This window comes from Protopterus annectens, chromosome 2.part0 (genome assembly GCF_019279795.1).
Source record: "Protopterus annectens isolate FY-2018-M chromosome 2.part0, PAN1.0, whole genome shotgun sequence".
Lineage (NCBI taxonomy): Eukaryota > Metazoa > Chordata > Ceratodontiformes > Protopteridae > Protopterus > Protopterus annectens.
The window spans coordinates 1712321678-1712339478 of NC_056728.1; the positions used below are offsets into that span (position 1 = coordinate 1712321678).

General features: G+C 43.4%; 1 protein-coding gene across 3 annotated transcripts in view; it reads right to left on the minus strand.

The window, feature by feature from the left end:
• The window catches only part of LOC122793591 (Golgi integral membrane protein 4-like), a 1583571-nt gene that overhangs the window by 251783 nt on the left and 1313987 nt on the right, over positions 1–17801 (minus strand). For all 3 annotated transcript variants that reach the window (XM_044061762.1, XM_044061761.1, XM_044061760.1), the window contains 2 exons: positions 10541–10608; positions 5592–5759 (listed from right to left, as the gene is read on the minus strand). In XM_044061762.1, coding sequence (XP_043917697.1) covers positions 5592–5759; positions 10541–10608 — 236 coding nt within the window. The remainder of the gene's footprint in view (positions 1–5591; positions 5760–10540; positions 10609–17801) is intronic.

Genomic DNA, 17801 nt, shown 5'->3' on the forward strand with positions numbered 1-17801 from the left:
AATATTTTACTGTTTGCAGAGATTTTGCTTTGTCTTCCATCTTTTTAAGCACCTCTTCTGCTTTTTCTCCAAACAAGTGGTCTTTATCTAAAGGTGCATCAATTAATTTAGACTTGACATGATCTGGTAGAGGTTGTTCCTTCAACCATGCATGTCTCCTAGTGACAGATCCAGACACTGATGCCCTGCTAGAGGCTTCTAGTGCATCATATCCACAGTGCAATGAGTGTTTGGCCACTTGACAAGTAGAGTGCAATAAATCTATTAACTCTTTAGAATTGGCACAGTCAGAAAAAGTAGACATCTTTTGCTTTAATAGTTCCAAAGTGTGCTGTTGATATTTTAACATATGAACTGACAGTTGAGAGCTCTGATGGCTAAGGTGCAGAGGTGTAAACTTTTTTTACCCCATCTGTCCAGAGCTCTGGCATCCTTATTAGAAGGAGTAGGGTTCTTTGCAGAACTAGCCCTGGCTCCCTTGGGACCCTGTGTAATGACCTCTGGGTCTGAAAGCAGGGTTTCTGTACAGGTATTTGTGAGTGTCTGGTACTCTGTAATACCTGTCTGGCTTACTGGGAGCAATTGGAGGGCACCTGGGGGCTAAACTGGATTCATAGAAAACATCACCTACCACTCCTTAAATAGGGGAGATGGCAAGGGGTCTGTGCTAGGGTAGGTCTAGAAATTCTCTTAGCCTTTTCTTTGACTGAGGGAAATCCTGAGATTCCCATTGGAATGTTCCCTGAGGGTGTGGAGGGTTTTCCCAAAGGAGAGGGTCTTCTGGTGGGGAGGCAGAAGGGATGGATTCTTCTGCATCTGAATCCTCATAAGCAGTAAGAGGTTGTTGTTCCTCTTCAAAATCTGAATAATCTAATTCCTCAGAATCTTGCTCTGCCACTAGTTCAGGAGAATGGTGTCTTTTCCTTTTAGAAGTTGTGGCTTGACCGCCCCTGACAAGGGAAATAAGATCCTCTGCCATCTTAACCATCTGGGCCTGGGGTGGAGTGGCGGGAGTAAGATAGTGGCTAGAGGTAGATGTTCTAGGGGTGGCCTGGCTTCTAGGCCTAACAGTATTCATCGGTCTGAGAAATGGTAGTTGGGTGTGAAGACGTTGGTTTCTGACTAGAATCGGTAGTGCGAAAGACCTCCTCGGATGCCGGTGCCTGAGTCGAGGCTCTGAACCCAACCGAGGCAGAGACCACCAAAGGCTCTGAAGACGAAGATTTCTGCGGCATACTGGTCTCTGAAAGGGTCTCAGACCCGGTAGAGACCTGTGTAGCAATTGCATCGGGCATCAGGTGCTGCAAAAGTGCCTCACTGAATTCTGGAGAACTTACAACCTGCATAGCAGAAGAATCGTCGGAAGGCTTAGCCTTGTGAGGTCTGTCTCTATCTTTATCCCTACGCTTTTTAGGAGGCTCTAGGGATTGTTGACTGACCAACGCCATTTGTGAAGTTGGAGGATGAAAATACCGGTCTACAAAAAGAGCTCTATGAGGAATGGTTCTCACATTAAAGAGGTCACAGAACCGGCAATGAGCGATGTCATGGTCTAGGCCTAAACAAGTGACGCAATATGAATGGAAGTCTCAGTGTGGGATCTGCTTTTCACAGGCGAGACAATTGTTAACTTTTCTGGACATTGGTTAGTGCAAGAAAAATAAATCTCTACGGGGTACTTAGCTTTAGACTCTTTTAGCTGTGATCCAAGCTCTGGTAGTGACCGTCTTGCACACTTGCAAACTTCTTCTGCTATGGGCTCCATGGCAAGGAGGACTGATGTAATGGTGTCAACTGCCTTACTTTATAGCACTGACAACCTGACGTCAGTCTACAGGTGACAACAGCTGACACAGAAAAACATTGACTCTGGTATTTGGGCCGGCCGAGGGCTACCACAGCAGGGATAACCCACAGGTGATGACTGCAACAGTGAAACATGAAGAACATCTGGTGTTTGTCTGAGATCAAACTGGTAAGATGATCCTCAAACACTCTATGCACTGACAACCTGCTATCAGCCACATCTGCTAAAACTGTGGAAGTATCCACAGTGATCCATTACAGAATGGATAGAAAGTCTCCTGAGGGGTTTCTGTCACTAGTGAGATACCTCTGTGAATGCCTGGGGGCTGAAAACTGGATGTACAGTGGTTACTTTTTTCAGATGGAGGACAGAAAATGAGGGCTGGAAAGGAACAGCTTTCGCAGTGTTTTTCATCACTATGTTATCCACTTCCTTAACAATAAGAAGTATGAGGGCTGAAGGCATATCTGAACTCACAATTTCTTTGAAGGGTGGATGAGCCATATCCTCCAAAATCATAGGCCTTGATGGAACTTCTGTCTGAGTGGCTATGGCATAGTCTGATCATCCTGCTTGCCCCCACAAAACACATTTTATAAAGGACAGCATTTTCTTGTTGGTTTTGGTGATTTGGAGACTCCCCAAATCTCTTATTCTTTTTTTTTGGGGGGGGGGTATAATCCGAGTAATAGAGTCCCCTGCCTTATAGTTGGCAGGCATCTACTAAGTTAAAGCCACTAACTTATGTTGTCCTGTGAAAGCCCTCACACTTTTAGCACTTTTTCAGAAACATTTTCATATTCTTTACAAATCACTAAATCATGCTGCTGTCCTGGGTAGAAAGACACTGAAACTGATAAATCCAGAGGGGAGCTCTACCTTCAATGGGAACACTTGATAAATTTCTAAAGGCACATTATCAACCACTCAAAAAAATAAGACATTTAACAACATATTCAGTTAAACAGCAATCACAGCAACAACATGATCAGAGGCCAAAGTGCTTTACTTACCTTACTCGGTCATCTAGCTTGTAACCAATGAATGAACTGCACATTAAACAGGAGATGACGGTCTACTTTAGCAGAAAATGAAAGCAGAAGATGTTACTAGTTAAGGTCTCCTTAACTCCAGGACTTCCTGCTGACAAGCACAGAATGGTAGGTACCCTTATACACTTATACACTAGTTGTAGATGTATGGAATACAAGTCTGGTCAGATGACTGGCAAATGCTTCCTCATCCTGATTAACTCATCTTAAGGAATACCTGCAACAATGATCCCTATAATGAACATCAAGCTGTTCTCATTCAACCACAGGTGAAGTTAGCAAAATGTATTGTGAAAGCTACTCTCTCTGTTTTGACTGTTAGTATTTTTGCAGTTTTTAGGTTGTTGGTATACTCGTATATTTATACACTGGACCACATTAGAATATCACTGATAAAATGTTGAAAAGAAGGGGAAAGCAGGCAGGGCATTGTGGTGTTCTTTTTCGTAAAAGCCAGAGCTCAAAAGTGTTCAACAACTCTGGGATTAACTGCGCAAGGAAGCAAACAACTGTGTTTTGAGTCTAATGCTGTCTAATACTAGCCTGCTTTGTTATAGCACTTGCCTGATTTAAAACTTTACTGAAATATAAAGAAGTTGAAGCTCACAGGGTATTTGCTTTGATCAGTGGTAACTATGTTCTTGAGTCATACTTGTTTTTGTAGTTCTTTTCTAAAATTCAGGCTCCACCAGTTGAGTTTCTTCAAACTCATCCACTCCTTGAGGTAAGTATTTTGGATGGGCCCCCCATAAAAAGCAGGGTAGCTTCCCTGTTCTCTTTCTTCCTCTAAATCAACAATGACTATACATTGCATCTCAAAGCATTTCTTTGCACTTCATCTCTTCCTGCATGTCTCCTAACCTTTACTAGTGCTCCTCATACACATGCCACCACCCAGTTGATGCCTTTTCCTTAAAATCTCCAGAAATGTATGCATTGATATTACTGATAATATATGCAGTGATATTACTGATAACATACTCAGTGATGTTACTGATAATGTATGCAGTGGTATTACTGTTAACATACGCAGTGATATTACTGACAACGGCCGTAGTGATATTACTGACAATGTACGCAGTGATATTACTGATTATGTACACAGTGACATTACTGATAATATATGCAGTGATATTACTGATAACATACGTAGTGATACTACTGTTAATGTATGCAGTGATATCACTGACAATGCCTGTAGTGATATTACTGACAATGTATGCAGTGATATTACTGACAATGGCTGTAGTGATATTACTGACAATGTACACAGTGATATTACTGACAATGTACACAGTGATATTACTGATGATGTACACAGTGATATTACTGATAATGTATGCAGTGGTATTACTGATAATGTACACAGTGATATTACTGATAACGTACGTAATGATATGACTAACAGTGGCCATAGTGATATTAACGACAATGTATGCAGTGATGTTACTGATGATGTACACAGTAATATTACTGATAATGTATGCAGTGGTATTACTGATCATGTATGCAGTGGTATTACTGATAATGTATGCAGTGGTATTACTGATAATGTATGCAGTGATACTACTGATAATGTATGCAGTGATGTTACTAATATATGCAGTGATATTACTGATAATGTACGCATAATGCATACTGATAACATATGCAGTGGTATTACTGATAATGTACACAGTGATATTACTGATAATGTATCCAGTGGAGGAATGACAGCCATTTAGTTTGAATTTAATCTCTTCCAAATTGTGTATCTCAGCATCGTACTAGCCTTTACCAGAGCACCTGTGACACACACACACACACACACACACACACACACACACACACACACACACACACACACACAATTCTGCATACAATTAACTTTGGGAAAAACTGGTATTTTTAGATCTTTGTATTCTGCAAATTCACTCCCCTCTTTTTTTCATAACTGCACTTTTGCAGATTAATTAAATGCCATCTATCTATGCACAAATTCTAGCTTTAACAACTCAAGCTGAAGGTCAACTTCCCCGTGTATGATTGCTGCATCAATTAAGGTGCAAGCAGCAAAATAAAATGCTTTCAGTTTCCACTTCAATAACTACAACAGATACAACACACTAAAGCAGAGTGCCTCAATGACAGGTAAGCTCTGTGGTACCCCCGGGTTACTGACACTTCGTTAGCCAACTCTATCTTAATTACTACTTCCCTTTTTCTATGAGCTAACATCCTTCTTTCTATATTCTATGGCGTCAGCAATCTTTGGATGGCCTTGTAATGATTCTGATGCAGCATATTAGATAGAATGAAATAAAAGAATGCCAAACGCTATGTCAGCAAACTCTTCACTAGGAAACACCCCATGTCTTTGGTCCCCTTAATGTCATTAATGATGAGTGGAGCATGGTGCAGAGATGGAAGTGCTAGTCCTTTCATCCACCTCCATGAACAAAGCCAGGAGTTACCATGTCCAATGCCACAGTGTTGATTCATGACAAATCAATACTATTTATACTGGGGTGTCAGCTGCTGCAGTTTCAGGCATAAAACCAAGGCAAGAAATTAAACAAATGAAATGAAAACAGTGATATAAATATATACAACTACCCTTAAAGAATACTTGAAAGAAAGAATTTTGTTGCTGAAGTAAAAGAGGAAGCCCAATTTATTGTAAAAAAAAAAGAAGAACAAAAAATAAAAAAAACTGCCACATAAGAAAACTATTTCCATGTTACAAATGGTACCTTCATTTTTTCACGTAGTTCTTCATTTAGTGCTTTATTGACTTCTTGAATCTTGTCTGCTCCTGCAGCTCTCTCCTCAAAGTCAGGCCTCTCTAGTTCGGCTTCCTCAAATTCATCTTCTCCTTGATTGTTAGGATCCTGTGCTGGGTCGCCATCTCCATCAGGCATCTGAAAAGATTTAAACAAGGTAACAATAAAACTCAGCCACAGCTCAATGCGCACACACACACACACACACACACACACACACACACACACACACACACACACACACACACACACACACACACACACACACGATTTGGTAACATGTAATTTCTCAAAAATACTTAATTCACAAAGAACAGAATATACCATCATGAACAGCAGAGCAGATGAAGCCTACAGTGTTTGCAGTGCTGGTTTAACCAGTATCATTGTTTACTACATTCTGCTGTTCTTTGTGAATTTTACATTATTTACTGGCACTATCTTCTCCATTCACATTTTATTTAAATAAACACATTTTGGAAAATGACAGTAGTAGTTATTCTGTTTTTAAGCGCTTACAGAAGACAGAATTAAAGAATGTTAATTTTATTTCACACAAAAGGCAACTAAACAGCTCGGTGAATGTGGCACAATTTCATACCAGCAAGCTGACCAGTTGATTCCATTAATCACTAAAAGCATTTCACTAGTCAGCAGAATACTCTGAAGTGTACTCTCACTTTGTTAACTACCCGAGGCAAAAGGCATTCTAACCCCCTCAGGCCTTCTGGAAAGCCTTACTATGTGTTGAGTGTCACATGTTGACTGCATGCTGATGCAAACCAAAGCACAAAGAAGCCTTGAGGTATAGCATGCACAGCTGGTGAGATGTCACTTTTATCAGCAGTAGCAGTATAACAAAAAGGGTCTTGAAGATAAGATCACCAATATCAATACTAGTAAAAGCACTCAGGGTCATAAACCAACATGGCATTATGGGACAGGACAATATTTTATTTAAGGTAAACTGCAACACGGTCAGGTCAGGTATGCAGTTTACATGGACTTCAGCAAGTAATTCAAACTTCCATCCATGAAGCTGCAACTACTGCAGGACTGTTCCTTCCATGAGCTGGAATTTTACAAGCAGTTACTGTGTGGGGATGCCACTGGGTAAGACAAACAGGAAGAAAAGATTGTGATGCTAACTGACATTTTAAATCATCAACTTAACAGGACAATGCTAGCAGCAGTGCCTGCAACAAGTGGGATACAAGTGTCAATAATAACATAGGATGAGACTCAGGACCTGGACAGAGACATTCGGCAAGCGTGGGTCCTCAAGCTTCGCCACTCTCAATAAGCATCACTTAGCAGTTCAAAATGTGGGCTGCATGTTGGGCCCTTGTGAATAATACAATAACCAAGTTTGGTCTGCTTCTCTTAGCCACCTTACTCTGTGTGAAATCTACCCCAAATAACCAACTCTCCTCCACCAACTTCAAAACTATAGTGAATCAGGCTGAGAGGCGTGCAGATTCGGAGTCATTTTAACATATGGCAGGTAGGATTTTCCTTTCAATACAAAGTAATTACAGACCTCTAAACACAGAATATTCACTGCACCTGCAAAGACCAAAGAGAGAAATAATTTACTGTTGATTAATATACATCCCTCCCAAAACTGATTTACCATATAGTTTGATAATGTGCAGAGCTCAAACCATAAGACTGCATGTGCCCTGACATTCAACACTGCCAAATGAAAGTCTTGGAGAATGCATACAACTGCCAGAGATCACTGAGACACCATTGTTTACATGTTGTGACTACAGGTTTTGGGATCATGATTAAAGGTCTGTATCACTTTCTGAACTGAATGCAAAAACCACAGAAAGCTACATGACCAATTATTGTTGTACAAGATGCTGGTGAATGTTACTTTGTGTATGGGTTTCAGTTCAAAGGCCCAAGCTGGGAAGGACATTAGGTTATTTAATGTAGACTAGAAAGGGGATGGGTAGCCAGAATACATGGGCAGGAATATTAGGTTACTTAATGTAGACTAGGAAGGGGATGGGTAGCCAGGATACATGGGCAGGAATATTAGGTTACTTAATGTAAACTAGTAAGGGGGTGGGGTAACCAGGATAAATGGGCAGGAACATTAGGTCATTTAATGTACACTAGTAAGGGGATGGGCACCAGGATACATGGGGAACTTTGGGAATTTGGACTTGTTTAATATGAAAGAAATCTACAAAGAGACACAATGTTGACAGTACCAGGCGAAAAAACAAGATCAAGAGAAGTAATGTATAGGATAGAGTAGAACAACTCAACATGACTGCCTGCTTTAGAGAAGAATGCCCAAGTGTAGAATGAACACTGTTTCAGGCAGAAAAAGACCATTAAACACGGGGCACACTCCTTGATGAACCTGCTGTCTGCTCCATAAAGACTCAAACAAGGATGGAATAGTTCACAACGTGTTGGGAAATATGGGTAACAAAAGTCAATTACCAAGAGTCTACCTGCATTCAGAATAGACTAGAAGAGTTACTGTCCCCCTTTCAGAAGCACTTTTTTGTAGATTTACACATAATCCCCTCGCCCAGCATGGCAATAGTAGAATAAATGATGGAATGTGTTAGTAGCGGTCTGACCTGATAGATGTAAAAGGGGGCTAGCACTATGCGGCTGTAGAAAACATGTCAAAATTGGTACAATTATGAGACTCTAAATATCTCAAGTGCAATTGATATCTTTTTTTATTTTTCCTTTATTGACAACAGAGCCTACATTTCTACTGTCCCAGAGGATTTGGGTATAGTTGCTCTCTTTGAAAGATGTAACAGAAACGTTACTGTACAATAAGCACACACTAACAACTGGAACTGTACCATACAAAAAGAACCTCTTTTCAAATAACACATCAGTTCAGACACCTGAAGCTAACCGACTTCAGATACCCACTGGAAGACTCATTCAGAGAATGGGTAGCATACCTATGTAGACTCTTACTGAAGCAATATAACACTGAGAAATGGGGTGATGGAACACCCCACAGGCAGCATCACTGACAGTGAAGTGAAGGCTACATCAAGACTGCTCAAACAAGCTCTTCCCCTTGCAGTCTTTTATCATGCACTATCCACTTCAAATTGCTACTGTGCAGTCTTCTCAGTATAAGATTCCAGCCATCTCCCACATGTTTTCCTCCCCATCTTAAAGTGTAATAGGACTTACTCTGGAAGCAGAAAGGGACTACTTCTCTTGACGCTGACTAAATATTTGGTTATTTCCAAAAATGAAAAAAAAAAAATTGCAACAAAGGAAATGTGCATGGATGAAATAAAAGTCTAGTACTCTGGAAAAGTTTTGTCCATTGGTTACTCTTTAGATAAAACATTTGCAACACTTCTGAAACAATTAAGGAAGCTCCTGCTCTCACTTTTGTCATGGACTGCCTATGATTTCTGTAGCAATACATTACCACACATATACACAAAGCAATTACAGATAGTCCGCAGATCTGATAATGTTTGCCATCCCAAACCTTTTGTATTTGTGCATCATGACCACGGTGCCCTCTGTGGCATTTCTGAGTACTCCTGGAACCCATGTACTGCTGAATACTTACAGGGCTTAAATAAGTGCCAACATTTCCTCTATGTTTACATATCAGCTCTGTAGTTGAGGGCCATTCCCTTGCATCTTCAGAGGACCGGTTCGTGCCCCAAGCCTGGCATCTGTTGTACCGTGCCTACTATGTGGTGCAGTAAAGGGCATCACTGGACTTCAAAGGACTCGGTCTGCCCACCAATTAAATTCTTTCTGAGCGACGGGAATAATGGCATGTACCTAGGTATTACTGAGTTTTAAGCACACACTTTTTTCCAGAAAAATTATAAAAATAGAGTAGAACATGTAGCCCAGAGCTCTTAACATCTCTGGTCAATATGTTGCTTTAGATTTGGTGGTCAGAAACAAATAGTGAGAAGGGTAGCCATTTCCAGAGGAAGGAAAACATTGTCTTCTAGAATGTCTTCTTGCTGGATGGCGAGTGGTTTGACTTCTGAAAATGGAAGTAAAATGCCTAGACATGCAGTTGACTAGTAATCAATGGAAAAGAAGGTGTGGACAGAAAAATGGAAAAAAACAGTAAGACAATATTCAAAAAAGAACTCAAAGGTGAAGGACAAATATGAGGGATCTGCCATAACAAGCACTTTTCTTTTAGAATGCATATCACTTCCTATCTTCTTTGATATTTCTGTGTAACTTAACATTTCATCTGTAGATATTTTGACAAGTTCTGCAGGATTAGTTGCTCTTTTACCATAAAGATAACCAGATAACATACCTTCATGTATTCAAAATACTACAGCAGCTATTACAAGCAAATGTATTTCAAAATTGTCAACTTGACCCCCCCCCCCCCAAGTAGCAATACAGGATGGGGCTAGTAACAAACTGAAAATAAATTCATGGGTATGTCACTCAAAGCTCCAGCAGGAAACTGTTAGTGAAAATAAATTAATGGGTATGTACACTCATAGCTCCAACAGGAAATTGTTAGTGAAAATAAATTCATTGGTATGTCACTCAAGGCTCCAGCAGGAAACTATTAGTGAAAAAAAAATCATTGGTATGTCACTCAAAGCTCCAACAGGAAACTGTTAGTGAAAATAAATTCATGGTTATGTCACTAAAAGCTCCAGCAGGAAACTGTTACTCACTTACCAAAATAAAGACATTAGAGAATCAGGCTTCTTTCAAAACAATGGACAAGAATGTTGTTTCATTTTCGCATACAATGTTTGGCTAAAGTGAGAGTTATTTTTTTAATCTCTACAAGTGCTGCTGTGCTTTGTTTGCATGTTTCTAGTAGAAATTATCTGCCACACAGCTTGTTTTGGTGTTTTATCCAGGTATAACACAGCATATTTTCCCATGTCCCTTTCCAAAGTGCTTACCATTGGCTCCTGGGCCACATGTTCTTTACCATGGGGAGGGTTTTCTTCTCTGTCGATCATCCCAGCATCTACAAAGCAGAAAACAGAAGAATTTAACTATCACATAGTACGGATAGTCTGGGTTATTTCCACTTAAATTACAAGGGCTAAAAACTCAATGGGGATGCAGGGCTAGGCTTCTACAGATCCTCCTACTAGCTCAATAGCCAGTAAGTACCTATCAGCCTACTATGAACCTGTCATAGCTATGCTTACTCAAGTTTCCTGTAACACAACCCCATTTTGCTCTCTCTCTCTCAAGACTCCAGCCTATCAGTGCTTTTCACATTCAAAATACAAAAATAACACTGCCCCCTGACATTCACCTAGATTACAACCAACAATTATCCTCTGCCATCCCTCACAAATTACCTTGTCTCCTGCTACTTACCCACACGTAGGGGTTTGGGACACCATTTCCTGCTCCCCTGCATCCAGTATATACTGTGGACATCCACCTATTCCACAGTGATAGAAACCTGAACTCCACATCCACATTAGTATCCTAATATTCCTGAAGAAGAAGTTAGGTATTCACCGTAACGTTCGATGTATCTAGTCCATCTCGCCTCACATTCTTACCCGTGGGTTCAGAGCTGAATATCGGCTCTGACTCGGCCAAACTTTTCTAGCTCAAAGTCTTCTATTGGCTGGGCTAAGCAGGTATCCCATGGTGCACTGCTCCATATCCCCAGATCTAGTTTGCTGCGAATACTCATTCATACCCCATGCATAACAACATCCAGGTAAAAAAGAATAAGCTAAAGGTGAAGGGAACTCTGTAAATAGAAATCTAACCTCAAGATCCTCCAGGAAGGGGGAAGGTGGGAGGGTAAAGTAAGAATGCGAGGCGAGATGGACTACATACATTGAACGTTATGGTGAGTACATAACTTCTTGATGTTATGTAGTCCAATATCGCCTACATTCTTACCCGTGGGACAGCGTCCCTAGCACCTACATCCTGGGTGGCTCATAGGAAAATACTCCTGGGTACTGTGGAACCAAAGGACGACCTGCCCCTAGATACCACGTCCAATTTGTAATGAGAAAAAATGTGTGAGGAGAAGCCCAAGTAGTTGCAGCACATATATCATCCATCGACAATCTGGCTTGATAGGCTGTAGATGTAGAAACAGCCCGAGTAGAGTGAGCCTTGACCGGAAACGGCAGGTCTTTTCCTCCTGCGGAGTAGGCGAAAGAGATGCAACTAGATATCCATCTGGATAGGGTGATTTTGGAGACAGGTGACCCAATTTTGTTTTCCGAAAAGGAGACAAATAGTTGCTCAGACTTTCGGATATCTTTTGTTCAGTGCAGACAGAAACGTAACTGTCTGTGTACATCCACCTGATGAAATTTAAATTCTGCCTTGTTAGAAAAATGAGGAAAGAATACAGGCAACTCAATAGAGTGATTAAGATTGGATATGGAAGCCACTTTAGGAAGGAAAGAAGGGTTTGGTCCAAGAGAAACCCTGTCCTTATGGAAGATCAAGTATGGAGGTTTGATGGAAAGGGCTTGAATATCTGAAACTCACCTGGCTGAAGTGATTGCTATTAAAAAGGCTGTTTTCCAGGTCAAGAATTTCAAATCACAGGTAGCTGCAGGCTCGAAAGGTGGTGAAGTGAGGGCTTGTAGAACAAAATTGAGATCCCAGGGCATGATAGGTTCGGACACCAGAGGACGGAGTAATAGAGTACTCTTCAGGAAAGCCTTACAGAGTCTGTGAGCCATGAGACTAGGCTCATTAGCAACATGAAAATTAAATATCACTGCCAACTGTACTTTTATGGTAGCTGATGCGGAACCCTGATGGAAAAGCATAGACAAAAACTCCAAGACTGAAGCAATCGGGGCTGTGTAAGGATCAATTCCTTGGGTATGCGCCCAAATAGAAAACCTCTTCCATTTGCTAGAATAAATCTTCCTAGTAGAGAGCTTATGAGAGGAAGATAAAATGTGAACTACGTCCGGTGAAAAATGGTGAAGCCTAACTAACAGAGGAAGTGGAGTAGCCAGGCTGTCAACCGGAGGGTCATCAGAGAGGGGTGGAACTGTCCTGACATGTGTGTCAGTAAATCTGGTTGTGGGTCCAGAATCCAAGGAGTGTCCACAAGGTAGGGTTGGAGAAAGGGGAACCAGACTAGATGAGGCCAGTGTGGAGCAATCAGAATCATTCTGCTTCCCAAGGATTGCGCTTTCTGAATCACTTCTGACAGCAAGGGAAACTGAGGGAAAGCATTAAGCAGACCGGAGGGCCAATCATGAACTAGAGCGTCCCTGGGTGATTCCCCCTGTGGGGGGATCAGCGTGAAGTAGCTGCTGCATTTGGCATTGAGGGGGCTGGCAAAAAGGTCATAGCAAGGCTGACCCCATCTTCTGAAGATTCGTTCTGCAACTAGAGGATTCAGGGACCACTCGTAAGGCATCAGAATAGCTCTGCTTAGCCTGTCCGCTATCACGTTGGACTTCCCCGGAATGTGCATTGCCACCAGAAATGGTTGGGAAGATGCTGCCCACTGCCACACTCACATGGCCTCTCTGCACAGGGGATAAGATCTGGTTCCCCCTTGCTTGTTTAGATACTACACTACTGACATGTTGTCCGAGTGTATTGCAATCGTCCCTAGAGGCAGAAAGCTCTGAAGTGCCTGCAACGCAAGTAGCACCGCTCTCATCTCTAGAACGTTGATATGCAGATGTATCTCATGATCTTGCCAAGTGCCTTGGACTGTCCTGCCAAAATAATGCCCCCCCCCCCACATCTGGGAGGCATCCGTGGTCACTGTGGCAACTGGGATGGGTGGAACAAACGGTTTTCCCCTGTCCAAATTGTTGGTGCAAAGACACCAACTGAGATCCTGTTTGCATCTGTCCATGAGCAAAATGGGGTGAGAAAGTGAACATTTTTGGAGAGACCATTGGACAAAGAGGAGCTATTGAAGAAGTCTCATGTGCAATCTCGCTAGAGGGACCAACATAATTGTTGCTGCCATGGTCCCCAGGAGTTGAAGAACCCATCTTGCCTTTGCCTTCCTCAGGGGTATCAGGTTGTGTATCTGTTGCTGTAAGACTCTGATCCTTTCCTGCGGTAAAAACGCTCACATTCGAATGGTGTCTAATTCTGCACCTATAAAGGTGACACGCTGTGAGGGCAACAAGGCAGATTTTTCCCAATTTAGCGTTATGCCCAACTGTTGACATAGAGCGATGGTAGCGTTCCTGGTTTGGACTAGTAGATGCCTGGTGGGGGCGGTAAGGAGCCAGTCATCCAGATACGGAAACACTTGGAATCCCTGATGTCTCAAGTGAGCAGTCACCACCGCCATACATTTGGTGAACACCCTGGGGGCTGTGGTGTGATCAAAGGGCAGGGCTCGAAACTGGAAATGACTGGCTCCCAGCCGGAAGCGTAGGTGACTCCTGGATGCCCTGTCCATTTTGACATGGTAGTAAGCATCCTTGAGGTTGATGGAGCACATCCATACTTCCTCTCCCAACAATGGGAGAATCGATTGTAGTGTGACCATATGGAACTTGGACTTCTGTACATAGTTGTTCAGTTGGCTGAGATCTAATATGGGCCTCAGGTCCCCTGTTCTTTTCGGCACCAAAAAGAATCTTGAGTAAGTCCCTAATCCAACTTGGTCTGAGGGGACATGCTGGATGGCCCCTTTTCCTAGCAGCTTTGAAACCTCTGAGGCTGCTTGATCCCTTTGACTGGGTGGAATGTCCAGGATTTTCCTGACTGAAGGGGGGTCTGATGTAAACGGGATGACATAACCTCTGGAAATAATTCATAATACCCATCGGTCCTGGGTGATGCTTTTCCAGGCTTCTGGATATAACAAAATCCGAACCACAACTGGCTCCGGATAAGCACAGCCGGGCACTCCCTCAGGAACGAGAGTAGGGGGAGCCGCGAAAGGAATCACGGTCTCCTGAATAACGGGGACCCCTCTTCCTCTAGGGTGGCATCTCCCTGAATAACCTCCCCCTCCTCTGCCTCTGGAGGAGGACTCACCTTGTGCTGCAGGAAAAAAACCTCTGTGATTTTTTGAACCACATCTTCCCACCCCACTGGGCCTTGGGGTAAGGCCTAGAGGGAAGGGAAAAACCGACCCCTATGGCAGACAGAGTCTTTCCCTCTTGTTCGCACCTGGTGTGGGTGTCTTTCACTTTGGTTCCAAACAAAGAAGAACCATCAAAGGGGGCATCAGTGAAAGAAGACTTGAAGGCCTCCGCGAAGTGACAAAGGTGCAACCAGGCTTGCCTTCTAAGGGCGACTCATGAGCTTGCTGCCCTACTCGCTCCAACGGCTGCATATGAGATGAGCCGCATGGAAGAGTTGACTATGGAATTGAGGGTAGAAACCTGTGTGTTAACCATCTGGGCCACCGCCTCAGGAATGTTACCCGCAAGAGTATCTCCTAACTCCTTGAGGAGATCTCTCTGGAGCCGAGTGAAATGAGACAGATAGTTCAGCAACCATAAGTTAAAGGTTGCTGATGAGAGGGTATGCTTCCCGTACCGGTCCATGGTCCTACACTCCTTGTTAGGAGGATGGATGGAGGAAGAAGTCTCTGCTACTTCCTTCTGAGTGTCCGCTGCCACCACCATGGCATCCACAGGGACTCCTTTGGACAGAAACTCCTTACCCGGGGGAGCAGAAAGAAACATGTTGGGACGCCTGGGTACGGGCTCCACAGAATCAGGGTTTTCCCACACCTTTCGACAAATTAAATCTAGGAGCTCATCGAAGGGTGGGGACACCCAGGAGGCGGAGGGCTGAGCACCAAAGGCCTGAAGGAAGACCGACTCCTCCTCGGAGGGGGCTTTGGACGGCCAGTCACCTCTTTGTTTCAGTATCTCCAGGATGTCGGAGAAGGAAACATCATCAGAGGATGACTTGGGGGACCCCTCCGATTCCTCGAGGTCAGTATCAGTGGTGAGAAACTCATCCTGGGAGTCTATGTGCTTCCTCTTGCACATTTTTTTTCTAGGGGGCTCCTCAGGCATGAACTCTGAAGGGCCCTCAGAAACTTGGGGACCACTCGTGGGAGTATCCCTAGGCCTTGGTTCTCTGCTGTCTACAGATAGGAGGTGATCAGAGGCTCTCACCGGAGTGGTGGGGGACAGAATGACCGACCCGCATGATGTAGCCGATGATCTGGCCAGCGCAGTCCGCATGGCCTCAAAGGCAGACCCCCCTTCCCCGAGTCCAAGCACCGGCCAGCCTCCGAGACCAAGACAGGAGTCGGGGCCCCTCAAGCCGAGGCACCGAGCAGAAGACTCGGAACCGAAATATGTCCTGAGATGTCCCCTTAGGCCAGACTGAAGGATCTCGAGTCCTGAACCCCATGGACAGAGCTGACGGGGTCGGAGCCGACATCGGTACCGATAGCCCAGGGGGGCCATCAGAATCGATCTAGGAACATCACATGGCGTGGAACACTCTGGCTACGAAGACAGAGATGTGCTTAGAGGAGGAATGATCAAAGAAGGGGTCGGGACGGGCTCCGGAGCCGACTGGGCCGGAGCTGAAAACAATTTTGCCAAAACCGGTGACTGAAGGAGCCTCTGCACCACCATATCAACATCCACATCAGAAAGGGTCCTGGAGGATTTGGAGGACAGGGAGGGAGATCGAGATCTCCTCTCAGGTGAAACTGGTCTAAGACTGGGCGATCGGCTCTGAAGAGGTTCCAATATAATTGGAGACGACGCCGGTTCCATCAACACCGACACTTCCTGCAGCCCAGAGGACAGTGGAGCTGAGGAGGTCGAAGCAAGTTTTGTGACTTTTTCTGGTGGCCCCGAAGAAACTGAAGGAGCCGGAGATCTCTTTTTAGATTTTGAGGACTTAAGTTTAGCACTGGGAGAAGAATCCATGGCCTCTTCGAAAGAGGGTTTCAAGAGTCCCTTTAAAATCAGCTTATTCTTTCTTTCTTGGAGCACTCTGGGACTAAAAGCATGGCAGAAGCTGCAGGACTCCTGCAGATGGATGACTCCCAGGCAATAAACACAAATTGAGTGCCCATCGGTGATGGACATTTTGTAACCGCACTTAGTGCACTTTTTAAAACCCGAAGGTTTGTGCTCTTTGGAATCCTTGGACATTTTCCAACAAGCAATCACAAAAAACCCACACAGTACTAGTCACTGTCTGACAAGAAAGGACCCAGACACACAACACCACAAAAAGTGGGAACAAGTTAGTAAACTGCACAGCACACACACAGACCCCAGAAGGAACACACACTGAAACAAAAAAGGCCAAAAACCTCTAACTAAAACAGTTTTCTGACCACAAATAGCAAGGGGAACAGACACTAAAGTCTCTAACATAAACGGTTTTAGCGCGAACAACACAGGACAAGAGGACTAGGTCCTCTAACTGAAACGGGCCTAGCCCGAAAGAACAGTTAGCGGGATACCACAAACCACAAACACACTATCTAAACCAAAACAACACTAAATAGACACTAGCTATGAAAATAGCTTTTTGTTTGCAAGAAATTTTCTCAAATAACAAGAAAAAAGGTACTTAGCCACAGCCAAGAGCGAGACCATGTCCGAGCTACACAAGCGGCAAATGAGATCTGGGGATATGGAGCAGTGCACCATGGGATACCTGCTTAGCCCAGCCAATAGAAGACTTCGAGCTAGAAAAGTTTCGCCGAGTTGGAGCCGATATTCGGCTCCAAACCCATGGCTAAGAATGTAGGTGAGATTGGACTACATAACATCCTTAAACTTTTTACAGTCCTCCAAACTACCTTTTTAAGACAATTGAATTTTGATTATTGTTGCTGTAAGCAAACAACCTTTATTATTTCTCATAATCTTCCGACCCTCAGCCTTAAATTCCCTGGGGTGCTAAAAACCAACAACTTTGTTTCCTCCGTTTAACATTGTATCACTGTCTTTTGCATCATATCAGCTCAGATCTCAACTGCACCCTCCTGGAACAGTTGTGCTGCAAGGAAACTTGACTGAAAACAAGAAGCTGTGGATCCAGAAACTAGATTTACTTGTCCTTGCCAGTGCACTGCCTGAAACACACAAAACAACTTCATTGTACTTTACAAAAAACCACAAACTCCTCCACACAACTCGCCCAAATACAACACAACTCTGACCACAAATGGAAAAATCTTTCACCGACTGTGAAAAAGAAGAAAACAATCAAGGAAACAAGATATCTTTCTTTATTCTC